Consider the following 16605-nt stretch of genomic DNA (forward strand, 5'->3'; position numbering starts at 1 on the left):
AAAGGTGTGCTGCTCCCTACAGGCGGGTGTTGGTATCACATCTGCTTTGGCCTCCCCTGCAGGCGAGGCCTCCTGCCACTGCCCATCCTGCCTGCCTTTTATATGTCATTCTCATTCACCTGATCCAAAGCTTTTCCCCCTTTAACTACAGGGCCTAAATCTCATCTATCCAGGTAAACCAAGTAAATCTAATCTGTGGACAGCAGTAAATGCTCTGCTTTGCAGCTTAAAGCTTACTACAGTAATGCAAAATTGCATATACTAAATGCACTGACAAAAAAAGATTTATTCAGTGATAACTGATTTAACTTTGTTTACCCCATTTCTCCCTGGTTACTTTGCTTTCCCATTGGGTCAGACTGACAGATTGACAGCACTATATCCCGCCCACCCCTGTGGCCAAAGTCCCGTTGTGCCCCTGACAACCACAGAGGGCGCCATACCCATCGATGAGCTCTTCCCCGATGATGTAGTGTAAGCTCTTCAGGAAGGACAGGGAGCTCAGCGTGTGCGAGTGTCGGATCCTCACGGCGCCCGTCACCGTCTGGATGAGGCCCATGAAGCTCTCCAGCTCTGATGCAATGTCATCTGCAAAAAGCGCATTGGGAACCACTGGCACCATGTCCCAAGAACCAAGTCGTTGGGGCAAGAGCATCACAGGCAGCATTTCCACCACCATTCCAGACCTACTCCACACCAGGAATCTCCAGGCCCAGAGCACACCTTTGTCGGGGCCCAAAGGTCATCAACTGTCACAGTTAAGGAGGATCTTACAGGAGAAGATTTCCAATAAACAGAATATGAACAAAACGTCAATTCTGCCCCGGCAGAGATCTGTCCTGAGGATTTTGCCAGCCATTCTCTATAACTAACTGTATAATTTGCAAATTAAAAACCCAGAGCTTTTCAGATGGGCTAGGCACAGACTAACCCGGTTACTTTGAAGCGTAGCCAATACTCCCAAATCCATGGAAACATTCCGGCACGGTCTTAGTGATGTATAATTAATAGTGAGTGTCCTTTGAATCTGATGTGATCTGGATGAGATGTGGCATTTTTCAGTACTAGGACAACCCAAAGAAGTGCCTTTTCTAAACAGTCAATGCTTTGTTTGACCATCACGTTCGGGCCTGGCTGGTCTGATCCACCTTCAAGGGTGGGTCTCCCTGCTCACTCCATGTTACAAATATCAGTGACTGTGCTACTGACAGAATAGCCTGCAGAATGTAAACATCTATCCTACTGAGAATTAGTGAGGATTTACAAGTTTGTATGTTTAACTAAATTTGAATTAAATAAGACCTTACATAAGATCAATGAAGGTTTTAGTTATGTAAATGCTATACAAGAGATCGCTGTCTGAAAAGGATAATTTATCTGAGCATATTTTTACGTGATGCGAATCGTCCGGTTCATTCGATACACAGCCTGATGAAGGCTAATCGATAAAGATGCTGAGAACGAAAGCCAGCATAGACGGTCTATCAGCAGAAAGGAGGAGGAAGCCCCTAGTTAATTGCATTGTTTGTCATTTTGGAGCAGTGCTTCCCAATCCTGTCCATGGGGAGCTGCAGATGGTTCACAGTTTTGCTCCCTCCTGGCTCCTGGTAGCAAAAAATGTGGACTGTATGGCAGGAAACTGGGAGGGAGCAAAAACGTGGAGCATCTGCAACTCCCTGAGGCCTGGGTTGGGAAACCCTGCATTGATCTAAAACAAGGCAGTGAAAATGGAAAAGCCCTTATGCTTCATACCTGTGCTTATTTATTGTTGGGTATTTCACTAATAATTTACACACTTCTGTGTGTTATGATAGTTTATCCAAATCTCTATACAAGCCAAAATATCCACTATCCATTCTGGCCAGAACTGACATTAGAAAGCCAAATTTCTTATTACAGCTACAAGCTGCACGTCCTTGAATGGTAGCCTAGGAAACAGCTGGGTGGCCAGTGTCCTTCTGGGCTATAGGGTGGGCTGGTTATGCTGTGTGTGTATTTAACATTTATGTGAGCCAGGTACAGTGAGCCTAATTAGGTCAGGCAGTCAGAGGTATAAGGGACCCTGGAAGTAGGCGCATGGCAGCGAACACACCCTGTGGTGACTTACTTCCCCGACGGATGTTGATGTGGAGGTTGCCCTTGATGATTGTGCAGCCCTTGAGGGACTGAGCCGCGTCCACAGAGTCGATCATCTTCCCTTCACAGATCTTGTCACAGGGACCATCACAAGCACTGCAGAACATACTGAGGGGAAGTGCAGAGGAGAAAGGAGTCAAGGCCGGCAAACTGTGGGATTCAAACCTAGATCAAACCGAGAGAGGTGCAGAGTAGAGAGGAGTCAGGACTGGTGAGCGGTGGGACTCAAACCGGGCTTAAACCTGCTTTCCCCATTTCATACGAGATACGTGGTCGTCTCTCCTAAGGCTAAGAATCCTCACTGAGCGTAAAAAAGTCTTATTATTTTCACACATGAAACATCAGATGGGCAGCAGGACCGATGGAGCCTGAAGAATTGGAAGATGTTATAGTTTGCTACTTGAGAGCAGATGCCATTATGCCATGCAGTCTCCCGCTATACGCCATGTTAGGGTTACTGTTACGCACAACCGTGGTGGGGTGCTGTGGATTATGGCGCCCATGCCCACCTGTGGTTCTCATTGCGTGTGAAGCCCGTGGGGCAGTCGGGCATGCACTCGCCGGCATGGATGACGAAGCGGTCGAAGTCGTTGGGCAGGTGCACGCGGGCACAAAGCTCCATGGTGATGCAGCGCCAGCCTTCGAACTTGTAGGTGTCGGCGGGGCAGTCGGGCACGCAGTGGCCCTCGTGGAAGTAGTGCAGGCAGGCATCGCAGGACGCGTCGCTGTCGGGCACCGTGCAGCTGCCCAGGCACTGCGGGTGGCAGCACTCGCCGGACTCCGTGCACGCTCTCCTCTCGCATTTGGCAGGACACACTGTGCGGGGGGGGGGAAGGGGAGACATCCACGTGACCCAACGGCTCAGCCAGGAGCTCACCGGGCACATGATCTGCAATTTACCCCCCCAAGCGTACGGTACGGTGGCCGTAAGTGTGCCTGACGTCATATCCACGGTCAGCGCCACGGGGTGAACACAGTCCCAGGATAAGTAAATATGCTGGACGTCACAAGATGGCGTCTCACACTACATGGGGAGGCAGAAGCAGGGGGGTGGAGTCAGGAACATTAGTACAGGCGACAAAACGGCATCTAGGGGGCATGGCCTAGGCGGGGGAGCGGCTCCTTAGCAAAGCGCACCGCCTGATTTCATTAAAAGCAAGTCTTAACACTACCTGTACCTGGGGAGGCAGGGATGGATCTCCAGCACATTTCTAATGGCCCCTCAAGGGCGGGATGAGATTATGGTCTGTTATAACTACAGATGATGTAAATGAGAGGCTTGAAACTCCTGCTGACCACCAGCTTCCAGGCCATGATGTCAAGGACCTTTAAGTTCCCATATTATTCCCAGGAGAGTCTTCATGAGTATTGCCTACCACTTACCACAGAAGTGCTGACGTTATGACTACCAGGGGAGGTGGGCAAACTCAAAACAAATACACTAAATCAGTGCTTCCCAATCCGGTCCTGGGGGACCCCCCCAGACAGTCCCCATGGTTGCTCCCTCCCAGACAGTCCCAATTTTTGCTCCCTCCCAGACAGTCCCCATTTTTGCTCCCTCCCAGACAGTCCACATTTTTGCTCCCTCCCAGACAGTCCACATTTTTGCTCCTTAGGGGGCCCCGGGGGCTGGAAAGGGAAACATTGCAATAGATAAATGATGTCTCCTTGACTCAGTCTCAATATGGATGTCTGAGCCGACGCCACAGACTTGACCTCCCTTCTCAGTCTCTCGCTCCCTCCCTCCCACGCCATCTCCATCCCTCTATCCGGTGTCAACACGGCCGCATGAGGGGACAGTGCCCCTCTGTCTGAGGGACATCCTTACACGGACCTCCCAGAGGGACTCCCCCACCCCGCTAAAGTGGAGCCATCAGGTAAACAAACTGCCTCGGCCAACGAACCCGATCCAAGCCTGCGAGTGGCTGCCGTACCCCTGGTATCCTAGCAACGGGCTCCCAGCTGGCATCGCGCCCCGGCACACTGAGGGCGAACCAAAGACGAGCCAGACTGACTGACATTTCTCACATTTTGCATATCGTTGTGTACAGAAATGCTAGGAATTAGAGACCTTGCAGATTAAATGCCTGCAAATTGTACTTAAACTCAAAAGACAGAAAATCTCATTCATGATGTCCAACTCTGAACCATGAAACGCCATGGAGCTACAGTCTGCATATTAATATTTCATGTAATTTTCATGCAACAGTTCATACAGTAGTGACAGAGATGGGCACCAGAACATTGTGGGATCAAGTCCCTGTACAGAGCTGTTGGAAGGCTAAACCTGACCAGCTCCACCAAAACACCCTGGAAAGCAAAACGGAAAAGACAGCTGCGTTTCGGCCAGCCCTCAGCTCTGTCGACAGACAGCAGTCAGGAACACGCTCAGTATGAGGTGACAGGTCCACTCATGGATGAACAAGCTGCTAATTGGTCAAGGGGAAACATAGCTAGGAGCCGTGTTTCCTTAAATAGACACATATTCATAGCGGGGACCTTAGACTTATTTACTGAAGTCAAGTTCAAATCCCACATTTACTACGTTGTGATTTATCTACGTTTCTCAATGGAAAAATCCCACTCGTCATCTGCCGGCCCTTCCATATAAGCCGACGGCACATTCCACGTGACCGAACAACATGCTTTTATTTATAGTCACTGCGAGAACAGGCCCTCCTCTAAATCCACCCCCCCCATATCAGCACCTATGACAGGCATCGCCCGGGGAAACTACCTAACAAGGAAGAGTCGCCGTCTCGTCATCCATTCCCGAGAAGTTAGCACGTCCGTTCGCATCTCAGCTGGCAAACAGGAACGCTGTTTCGATAATTCCAAAAATGACGAAGCAGAAAAATATCCTTACACTGTGTTAGAGCACGTGCTTAATATGGAACAGACTAGATGCAACCACATCTTGTGCTGCTTGGCCAGACGTCATAGTCAGATCAAAAGGCATCCCTAGAGATTTCATATTTACAGCCAAAGGGCATCCAATGTACAACAGCACATGTGAGAGTCCTGAGAATGACCGCAACATGCTTCCCAATCAGCACAGAATGACCGCAACATGCTTCCCAATCAGCACAGAATGACCGCAACATGCTTCCCAATCAGCACTATAATTGCAATGCAGTTAACCCTCTAAATACACAGTGACTGTCTCGAACCTACAAATACTGTACAAAACAAGTTTAAACATTATACCCAACATCACAAAGCTCCAACAGAGCCTCATTTTTAGATCTTCTGTGGAATGTAAGCTTTGCTCAGTCAGACACTAATAAGTTTTAAGAAGAGGCTTTATGGTGCTCAGGTCTGGAACACTTTCATTAGGGCAAGGTTCTGTATGTCAGCCAAATGCCTGGAGAAAGAATTCCAAAATCCAGCCAAAAATACCACAAAGGCTTCGGCTCTAGGTTCATTCTGGGCGAGCCGAGGAGAAGGTATTAAGCGGCTTTGAGGAGGAAAAGTGTCCCACCAAGCAGGTGAACCTTCTGGTGAGAGACGTAGAAGGCCACCGCAAGACTGCAGCGAGCTTCAGTGAACCTCTTGCACCAGCGTGGGACCTACGTTGGTGCTAACCACTAGCAGGAGCGTGTACGCGGACGAGACGACATCCTGATCACTCGCGATAAGCCAGAGACACGTCTCCGGGACGCATTCCAACAGAGAGCTTGCTGCAGCGCCTCTCAGTGATGGAATGTTACTAGATCTGGAGCAGAAACGTGCTAATTATCAATCCATAGTGGGGAGAGAGGTGTAGAGGAAGAAGACGTAACCATGGTAACCACACATTTTATTTTCTGTCGGCAGCTGAACCTTATCCGCTGCGGTCTATGATGTGACTTTACGCACGTGTCTCACGTCCGTGCCGCTAATTAAATGCTAACTGAACATCTATCGCTCACCAAGAAAAAGGACAAATCTATCGGCGTCAGTCTTCCATCACGTTCCCCGATAAAGCACATAATTTCTTGGCTTACGTGTGACTTTCCAGTATTTACTGAATCGTTTCTTTTTTTTTTTTTTTTTGCCTTAAAAGGAATCCCAAGCATTTCAGAAGAGCAACATTTAATATTATCCTCACAATGGTCTCACATACTTAACAAACAAAAAAAAAAAAACTGATAGCAACAGACTGGTAAATCTGAATGAGGTAAATTTGAATCTCATGCAGCACACCAGGATTGTGATCCATGCAAATGTTAAACAGAAAGGTTAACTGATTAACTTAATACTGATTAAGTTAGAACAGCATGTTCCAGAAGCACAGATAAGCCACACACAAGCAAACCCCCCAGACCCACAACACCCTCACCATAACCCCTCACCCCCCCCCCCCCACACACACACACACACACACACACACACACACCCTCCTCACTGGCTCTCATCAGCTCCCCCAGGTTTGACTGAAGAGTCTGGCTGCAGGAGGAAATGCATTGATATCTCTTTAGCATTTACTTGCTTTTGGAGGGTTAGGGCTCCTGATTGCTTTAACAACAATTATCCTACGGCACACCCCCTACCGTCCATTACCTTCCTTTGCCCTCCATGATAAAGGTGGGATTAGTCAGTTTACAGCCCATCCCCAAATGCAGGAGCAAATGAATAAAGAATACCCCCCTGAACCTAACTGTACAGTAAGTCAGCTCGATTTCAGGGGGGGGGGGGGGGGCTCAGATTGTACTTCAGTGACATCACCTCACTACTCCGGTTTCCCGGACACCCAGCAGATGACAAACAAACCAGACGCATTAAAACAGACTTGGGGAAAATGGTTATTTCAGCCACACGTTGTTTTTCGGATAGAGTGACATCACAACGCAAACAGGCGGCGGGGAGTGGCTCCGTGTTGGCGTCTGAGCTGATAGTGTGAAGAGGCCCTGTGCGGAACCCCCCCAAGCCCCCGCTTCCCAGCTCGCAGCGCGGCCAGACACCACGTGTGCAGGACGCTCCACATTCTCAGACTGCGGCAGGCAGCGGCCGAAGCGGCCAGCACAGGGCGCTAATGTGCGGGTGAGAGAGAGACGGGAAGGCGGGAAAAAACGACATCGCTTAACCTGAGACGTACAGACGTCACGATTTCACACGGCGCAGAAGTCGGCAGGCTGGCCACAGCCAGCGCCATCTCGAGAGCTGTCCGGACGGAACCATGCGGATCCCCTGACTAACCAAACGCACACGCCACTGTAAAAGCAAGCAGGCGGGCCGTGAGCTCGGCACCCGATCGCGATCAGCCTATACCAGGGTCAAACACAGCTGCAAGTCAATGCAATCTGCTTCATTCAAAAAATGGCATAGAAGGAGCCAGATTATATTTAAAGGGGAAAATCACTTGGAGATTTTCAGACAACTGATAAAGTTGTCCTGACCACCCTGATGTGAAGCCATCATACGTCACTGATGGAGTGAACCTACATTCTGCTATGATACATTATCTGAACATCCATCTGTCTTACTTACAGGGAAAACATTAAAAGGGGTGGGCAGTTGATCCAAGTTTGATAGGAATTTAACCATTATTTACACACCTAAACCTTCAGTAGGAACTCAGCAATTCTGAACAACTAAAGCAAACGTTTAGTTCAGTGTTATCCAATTCGGTCCTTGGGGACCCACAGTCGGTCCATGTTTTTGCTACCTCCAAGCTCCCTGCTAGACAGTCCACATTTTTGCTCCCTCCCAGCTCCCCCCTTTCATGCGTCAGTATTAGCCCCTCCCCCCACCAGGTGTCTCTCCGCGTCAAAGAGACTGAGGGACCTGAAATAAGGTCCGATTTGGACATTTTGACCCCTTTATTGGAGGGTGGGACCTTCAGATCTCACCCCAAACCCCAACATCATTCCAGAATTTATATCTATAACTAGAATAACCGTGAACTTGAGGTGCCGATGATTCATAGTGACACAGCAAACAACACGTATAGTCCATTAAATATTTAAGGCACAATTTAAAAGCGCAGACGATTGTTTAGGTGCAATTATTACAACCTGTGAGCCAGCCAGTCTACATTAAGAAAAATATGTCACCTGATCCGTGACCTCCTACCCACTGGGGGTCACTGTCTTATGTCTTTGTTCTGCTTGCAATGACACTATGCACCAGTCTCTGTGCTCAGGCATGTGAGACATTTCCTCTTGCCAGGGTTTGGTGGCAACAATCTTTCCTTCTACACTGATTCAACAGACGCTGGTATTGTTCAAGGAACCTGGGAACCTGCGCAGGGAGTACAGGAAATGGGTCAAAGGTCATTCTGAATTACATTTTTTTTTTGGCTGTCCCTAAAGCCTTGAATGTTATAAGCATATACTGAAAATATCTCCAGGATCTCATCATGCTTCTGTGTAGAATCACTACATGGTTTTTCATCCTCCAGCCAAGCCACGTTAACTTCTGTAATATTCTGTAATTTTAGCTAACTGCTTTATGGCCAGTGGTACATTTAAAACCCAGACGGACCTCTCCACAAAGACTGCAGTCATACATGGGACGTCCTAAAGTCGATGACCACGGATATGGCCAGAAATCTGCAGTCTCCCTTCATGAAAGTGACAGCTTTCAAATTCATTGTCATTTTACAACAAAGTCCGCCTCTGTGGCACGTCACTACACTCCTGCCAATATTTATTATTAAATAATTGACAAAGATTAATTAGGTGTCCAGGGTTTCGCACAACTACCTAAACTACGGAATTCATGCAAGTACCAGTAAACATGCTAGAACGTTCCATAAACACACCATTATGTATTCCGGTGGAATATGGAATGGCAGCTCATTTTCTGCTGGCCGTGACAGAGCTGTTCTTTCTTCTCCAGACGGGGGGAGGCAGTAAAATTTTAGCACACAAAAGGCCCGGGACCTCAAAGCAAGGTGGACGTTACTGTAACGCTCGACAGACGCTGCGGACGTTACTGTAACGCTCGACAGACGCTGCGGACGTTACTGTAACGCTCGACAGACGCTGCGGACGTTACTGTAACGCTCGACAGACGCTGCGGACGTTACTGTAACGCTCGACAGACGCTGCGGACGTTACTGTAACGCTCGACAGACGCTGCGGACGTTACAGTAACGCTCGACAGACGCTGCGGACGTTACAGTAACACTCGACAGACGCTGCGGACGTTACTGTAACGCTCGACAGACGCTGCGGACGTTACTGTAACGCTCGACAGACGCTGCGGACGTTACAGTAACGCTCGACAGACGCTGCGGACGTTACTGTAACGCTCGACAGACGCTGCGGACGTTACTGTAACGCTCGACAGACGCTGCGGACGTTACTGTAACGCTCGACAGACGCTGCGGACGTTACTGTAACGCTCGACAGACGCTGCGGACGTTACTGTAACGCTCGACAGACGCTGCGGACGTTACAGTAACGCTCGACAGACGTAGCGAAAGGAGCCGTATTTCAAAAGCGCGGGAATTCTGACTTTACAGAGACATGACCGTTCCGGGATTTTGCCTCACTGGAACGCTGATCATGATTGGCACAGGTAATATCATGGCAGCAATGTGGAAACAATGTACAAACAACAGTGAGGGGGGGGGGGCAAGTCTCCTCCAAAAATTGAAAAATCTCAATTCAGGCAGCAAGAGGAACACTTCAGACGGGAGGGGGACGCGGGAGGGGCGCGGGAGGGACGCGGGACGGGCGCGGGAGCAACCGGCATGCCGTCAGTCAGTGCCGAGCTTCAGAGCTGCCGTTCTGTTTAGCTTTCGTGTGGCTGCAGAGGCGTCTAGCAGCCCAGTGTGGAGCCTCTCTGCTCCCTCCCCATCCCCAGACAGCGGCCGCGGTGAGAGACGGCCTCCGAGAGGTATTTTTAGCCTGCAGCTCAGCCTTGGCCTTCATCCTTATTCATTCAGGATACCCACTCGCAGTTCATCTGAGGTCTTGGTCACGGCCGCCGGGGCCGGTCCTCCAGCGGTCGGTGGACGGTGCTCGCAAGCCCCCCAGTACCCCACACCCCAGCCGGCCGCTCTTTCCGGAACATGTCGAAGTTGACGTATCACCACCATCTCCCGAATTTCCGCAGCTCCCAACATCTACATCTGCTTCTTATGTCAAGAAACATCTCAGCCTTGCTGCAGAGTCCTCGATTAAAACCTTATTCCACAACTCGGGGCTCCTCCTGGATTATCGTGCATAAGATCGATCCCATTGTGCTGTGTGTATGCCGACAGACAATGGACAGGGATCTGACTGCAGAGTATCTAACGAATCCCGTTCGGGAGGAATCGCGTGACATCAGTCTGTCATCACCGGGTTTAAATGAAAGTCCATTTAGCAGTGTTGTCTAGCAAGCTATTAAGTCCTTTATATTGTTGATTGAGCAAATCAGATGACCCCCATTCCTGTTAAACGAGTGACTACCAACTATTTTTCCCTGAGGGCAAAATTCCATCTGCAGCACAATGAAAGATCCACTTGCCCTGAAAAAAATCGATCACGCGGTCCGGATTAAATTGTGTTTTTGTCAGGATGTGGAGCAGAATCCGCCATTTAGGGACTCCAGTGTTGGTATTCCTCCACTCCAACTGAACCACACAGAGGAAACGGACAGCTCAGACGCAAATAGGGTGAGGTGTTGTGCAAATCGGCTGCCATTGCAATACTTGGGGGGCAGACTGAATCATCAGTGGGGGTGGGGTTGGGGGGGGGGGAATTAGGAAATGGTGAATGGGGGAGTTTTTACCAAGGCTGGGATCCCCAGTGTTTCAGTCACCCTAGAGGAACTAGCAGAGTTACTAAAATTAAGATTTAAACTTAATGGTGGATTCATGTCAGTTAGCATAAACAATGACGCAATTTTTTTAAGACGCCCTCAGAAAAGACGCTAAACTACTGTCCAAATTCAACATTATCATCTTTAATATAATTACTTCTATCATCCAAGATAGGAACCTGCAATCACAATGATCAGAGCCATTCATAGCAGTATTATCAGCAGCTCATGGAGGAAGCAAAAAGCCATTACAGAACCAGGACGATCATTCTCCACAGGACCAGCGGGGCTTCCTCCGGTTGTAAGCAGCATCTAAAAATATCACATCTCACACGTGATTCACCATGCACAAGGTTCCCTCACCCGCACCAGTCGGTGTCCAGCATGGCCCAGTATCGCCCTCACTGGTCTGACATCCTGACTGAAAGAAAGGACGACAAAACCAAGAAGGACGAGCCGAGTGAAGCGAACGGCCGACGCTGGCTGCAAGTCGACAGTCTGTGTGCTGTGATGCGCTGCTAGGAAGATTAAACCTACACCATTTGCGGACACGCCATGGACCTTGAGGCAAGGTTTTTGCCATGAATTTGCACAATAATAAAGAAAAAATATCTAGAGAGAGACCATCCAATGGCAAATGTCGTACGACGCGCTAAGGTGTCAGATACATTAAACCGTTTCCCATTCATCAGTCGCATTAGAAAACCTAAACACAGACACTGCCGCTGAGACCAGCAGCAGGGGAGGCTTCAAGATGGCACCTGACCCCGTAACCGGCCGGCACCTGTGTCCCACCTCAGGGGGGGTAGTCAACCCTGTCTGACCTCTGATCCCTGCAGGGTTCCCGGAGACATGGCGGCCCCAGGCTCAGATCTGCTCCATTCCCACCATCTCAATTCTCCTCTCCTTCCACAGGTTGAACAGCCATTTCTCTGCTCTCCAGCGCCAAGCACCTGGAGCAGAGACGTCTCACGACGGCAATTTAGAACTTCCTAAAACCATCATGAGTAAGTCTCCTCACAGACCCTGCCATCTGATATTATCTTACACATGTGTAAGATGATACGACCCACGGCTACGTCACTGAGGCCTGCTTGGACGTCTACCAGTTAGCCCTCAAACACAAGGCACCTCCGTCCTAGCTGGGACCAGTCTAGAAACTGAGGAACGTATTACCGATCTTGAACAGTGGTAGCCAAGCATCCGGCTGTACAGACTGGCAAACTGGAGTCACTCCAGCAAAAGCATTGGATAGGCGACAAAATAAGCGATAAAATGATGTCATATCCAACTCAATCAGCTAAGGTGTCCCTCTGGGTGAAGTCATCCAGCCCCAGAAACACCAGGCACATAGGGAAAGATCACTGCTCAAGCTGGCCACGTTCCGGCGTCCCACTTTATTTTTGGGACTTGCTCCAAACAGCGTTCTATCCATCCGGAGGGCTTCTGGAAGCTCCTCAGGTTCTCCATCTGGCTGCGGGTCCTGCTTCTGGGTCTCTCGATTTTCCTCGATCTTCCGGGGCCTCACCCAGCAGGTTACCGTCACGAGAGGAACTGAGGTCCGTAACCACTAACTTACCTGCAGTCCTACACAGCCAGCCTCAGAAGACACCACTGACATCACCAACACTTGGGCCACTCAGAAGACCATCACTGAGGAACTCAATAGAATAAAACCACAAGTCCTGCCAGGGACCCCTGAAGCTCACATGGTAAAGCTAATGAGACAGACAAAACACAAAATTTAAAAATGACAATTGTAACAAAGACCAAAGAATATTCTAGTTTGTGAAAACTCCAGAGAGGTCTCACTATTCCTTCTGACTTTACTAAAAGGAAGCACACTCCCTTTAGGGCTTCATGCACACACACACACACACACACACACACACACACACACACACACACACACACAGACAGACAGCATGGAGAAGTCAGAAGAGAGAGAGAGGGAGATATTCAGAGGGACAATGGGCATATGAGGACCACCAAAGCAAAGTGTGTCCTACAGTAACTCAAGCAAGAACCTTTGGCTTCAGCTCCTTAACGATTTCCAAGGCTAGACCCACAACTAAAATCTCTTAACTTTAAGCTAATTAGTCATTTCTTATTGCTTTATGAAGCATATTTTCCACTTTCCATTTTGCCAAACAAATACCTCTCTCACCTGCAGAGGTGAGGACAGTAAAACCAGGATGTCAGTGTCCCAACAGATCTTCTGAATGAGAACATCAGACATTGGATCACGAATTCCATGACGGCGATGAGTTAATCACAGCCTTTATGAAATGTGTTTTGTGTGTTAAGCCAACAGCCTGAATGGCGTCCACACAGCCAAACGTCTGCCATCAAGTCCTGCCATGGTTACTGAAACAACATTGAGCGGTACAATGTGAACCTTTGCATGTTTTTTCTTACATTTAATTCCAATATTGTGTTCGAAACGTGTTACAGCCCATTCCCCATGGGCAACAATGTGCCTAAGCTATTTTTTAATCCATAGCTTGTTACCCTCTCTGAAAGCCATCACAATGAGAGCCCAGAGGGAAGGATTGAGTCACAAACGCCCATCTCTGCGCCACCCAGGTGTGCCACAGCCCTACCCAGCAATAGGGGCTCAGGGTTCAGCCGGGGGTCCACACTCCCCCATGCAAAGAGGGAACAAGTTGCCAGGAGTGGGTGGGCACACGGTGGTCTGTGTCCAGAGAGAATCTTGGCGATGAGCTGGTGATGAAGTACGGTTCAGCCTGTCTAAAATTTCCTCGCTTCTCATTGGGTCAAAACAGGCACTGACGGAAAATTCAGAGATGTTTCATCCAATGGAATTTCACGATCTATCCATTTCAGATTCATCCTTACAGATAGTTCACAAAATCTTGGTTGTGTGAAGAACAATTCCTGTTATCATATCTAAATTATCTACGTATGGCAGAAGCAAGAAGCAAGGGCTTATTCTGTTTTCTTCCTCAGAAGAAACCGCAACATCCAGCACCACCCAAAGCACCAGGTAAAGGGACTTCAAGGTTCCTCCGCAGATCTCGAAACTTCACTCGCGGCTCATGGAGTGAACAGCTGAGAGCGTGTCGAGCGGCCGACCCCCTTCATGTCTGCAGTCCTGAGCAAACGGTGTGAGGAGAGGAAACGGCTCCAGCACAATGCTGCGATTGAGCCAGGGCCACCAAGGCCGGGGGCAGACGGAAGAGGAAACCGGAGAGGAAACACAATTAACCGGGGGCCTGAGAAGGGCAGGACCGGCAGGGCGAGGGGCCAGAGGGAGGATGTGATGTGCGCATGACTCGTGGACGAAGCTCATGCCCCCACTGCAAACATACGCTCCCAAAAATGTCTGCGACATAGAGCCTCTGCTTCCTACCAAACAAACAATAGCTCCATTGTTTGATATTCTGCCGCGGAAGCAGCCGGAGAACATAAAGACGAGCTTTGAAAAGAGGGAAGAGGAGGGGAGAGAGAAGAAAAACACAAGCCCTCTCAACCGTGACACTGACAAGGAAAGGCGATGATACAGCCCACAGGCTCTGGAGACCCTCCCCCCTCCACCCTACCACCCCCGGTCGGCAAAATATGCCCTTTGTTTCCTTGGTGCCCGAGACCTCACACAGCTCCGAGCTGAGGGCTCGCAGAGGAAGCTGCCTGCAGTATGACGGCCGGCCAGCAGGGGGCTGCAGAGAGAGCAGGCAGAAGCCGGAGGAGCTCTTTGTCACAGTCACTTCAGCTCTCGTAACTCTGCTCACACAATGCTCTCACGCTTCTTTGTTACGTTCGAAGGTCAGCATGCTCAGATTCTGGGTGGGTCGGGGGGGGGGGCAAGTGACCTTGAACTCCCTAGAAGATTTCTCTCCCCCACAGCCACCTTGAAAGGCTTGGACCTTCCGTTTTGAACCTCATGAAGTTAATCACTCTTAAGTCTGTGGCGCTGTTGATGTGTCTTGCATTAAGTGCTTGGGTACGTTAAATTAATTTACAGTGTCACCATGCATCGATGTTCAAGAGCTATTGTACAGCACAAGAGCCATTAAATAGTTTATTTATATGACTGAGATAACGGGGGCAGGGGGCTAAAATCTGAAATTTTTAGCTGGGGGAACCACTACTCTATATACGAGCAGAAACAGTGCAGTGTGGGGCTCATTGATTAGGCCTCTATACACTAAAATTAACTCACAAAAACTTGACAGGAGAGGAATACACCGTAAGGCATCATTTTTCCACGTATGTTAGGTTTCTTGGATGCTGAACCAAGCATGGAGATGCAGGGAACATCACCTCCCAGCGGAGCAGTCTGCTAAGCCGGCCCAGATTTCCTGACCATCCTTCGTGGTGCCGTTAGAGTTTACTGCCCTCGGTTTGGACGTCAGTCCCATCTGATGACTTCTCCGTGCTGTACTGTGCTGTGTGTGTGTGTGTGTGTGTGTGTGTGTGTGTGTGTGTGTGTGTGTGTGTGTGTCACACACATCTAATCGTGCATCATTCAGGTCATGACTCTGCATATCTGTAGCCTGTTACACTTAACTAGACGCATATAGCCAAATCTGTGATTTTATCAGGCAAAAACTAACCGCTCATCCTGTACTGCACTAAGGTCACCAAAAGACACCTAAGTCCAGTGCAGGACACTTACACTCATACAGAAAGAGTAGTTTACAGTCACCAGTCCACGTCAACTATCCTCATGGGGGCTACCCAGCATGCAGGCGCACACATGCACACACAGACACACACAGTATCAAGAGCAGAGCAACAACAGCCACTTAGAGCATTTATAAAAGACCCACCAGCTACATTTAAGCAATGCTGGACCGACAGACTTTTCCACTGCAGATAAATTCCTGTGTTTTTCATTAAGTTTCTGCTGCAAACAAATCATGTCTCTCGGTAACAGAAAGGACCCAGATGGCCGTGCCTCAAGGCCGACACGCGGGGGGGGGGCTCCGCCGGTAAGTGACAGCCTCCCCATCGGTACTCAGAATTACTCAACCTCGCTGATCATCAGCCTCCCAAACGCTGGGGAGGGGGGGGGGCAGCTCCCCAGCTGCTGGCAACTGCCATTAAATGAAGGCCATCCATTTTTAACTGCTAATTTCACCATGAACAAGCACAACCTTTTATGCTGTTTAAAATGGCCACTCTTCCCCTTCTCTGACTGTGGAAAATCACCTGAATTGCCAACCTTTGATCCAGGACATGGTACTCTAATTGGACATTTAACAGAGCTGGGGAAAAAAAACACATTTTTATATTCCATCAGGAGAACGGGTTGTCTCTGTGGACAATAAACATTAAATATTAACAACAACAAACGGCAAAAGCTCACGGAGAGAGAGAGAAAAGAAAAAACTGCCAGTGGAGTAAAGTATAGCGAGGCACAGCTGAGGACCAGCAGGGCTTCTGACTGCAGACAAACCAGAGGAAGATGGACACTGAAGATGGACACTGAAGATGGACACTGAAGATGGACACTGGCCCGTCTGCCATATGTATTCAGCTCATGGGAGCCAGCTGGACGGACGACGGCACTGACACTGCCTGCAAACCAGCATCACGAGAGAGGAAATTCTCAGTCGATCCTCAGTCTGCTAACGTGACACAATGTTAGGGACAGCAGTCAGCAGTGAAGCAATGAAGCAGTGAAGGACCGAATCTTCCTACTCTGCTGTTCTTGCTGAGTTTGCTGAACTGCTCTCAAATCACCCAGATAAATCTCCCCCGATCTCA

The 16605-nt window shown here is 49.2% G+C and overlaps 1 protein-coding gene across 1 annotated transcript in view; it reads right to left on the reverse strand.

Annotated features, from left to right (window-relative positions):
* Positions 1–16605, reverse strand: part of igf1rb (insulin-like growth factor 1b receptor) — a 60346-nt gene that overhangs the window by 15618 nt on the left and 28123 nt on the right. The window contains exons 3-5 of the mRNA XM_023814012.2: positions 2646–2952; positions 2108–2244; positions 444–588 (exon numbers count right to left, since the gene is read on the reverse strand). Of these exons, the coding sequence (XP_023669780.2) occupies positions 444–588; positions 2108–2244; positions 2646–2952 (589 nt within the window). The remainder of the gene's footprint in view (positions 1–443; positions 589–2107; positions 2245–2645; positions 2953–16605) is intronic.

Source organism: Paramormyrops kingsleyae, chromosome 11 (genome assembly GCF_048594095.1).
Source record: "Paramormyrops kingsleyae isolate MSU_618 chromosome 11, PKINGS_0.4, whole genome shotgun sequence".
NCBI lineage: Eukaryota > Metazoa > Chordata > Actinopteri > Osteoglossiformes > Mormyridae > Paramormyrops > Paramormyrops kingsleyae.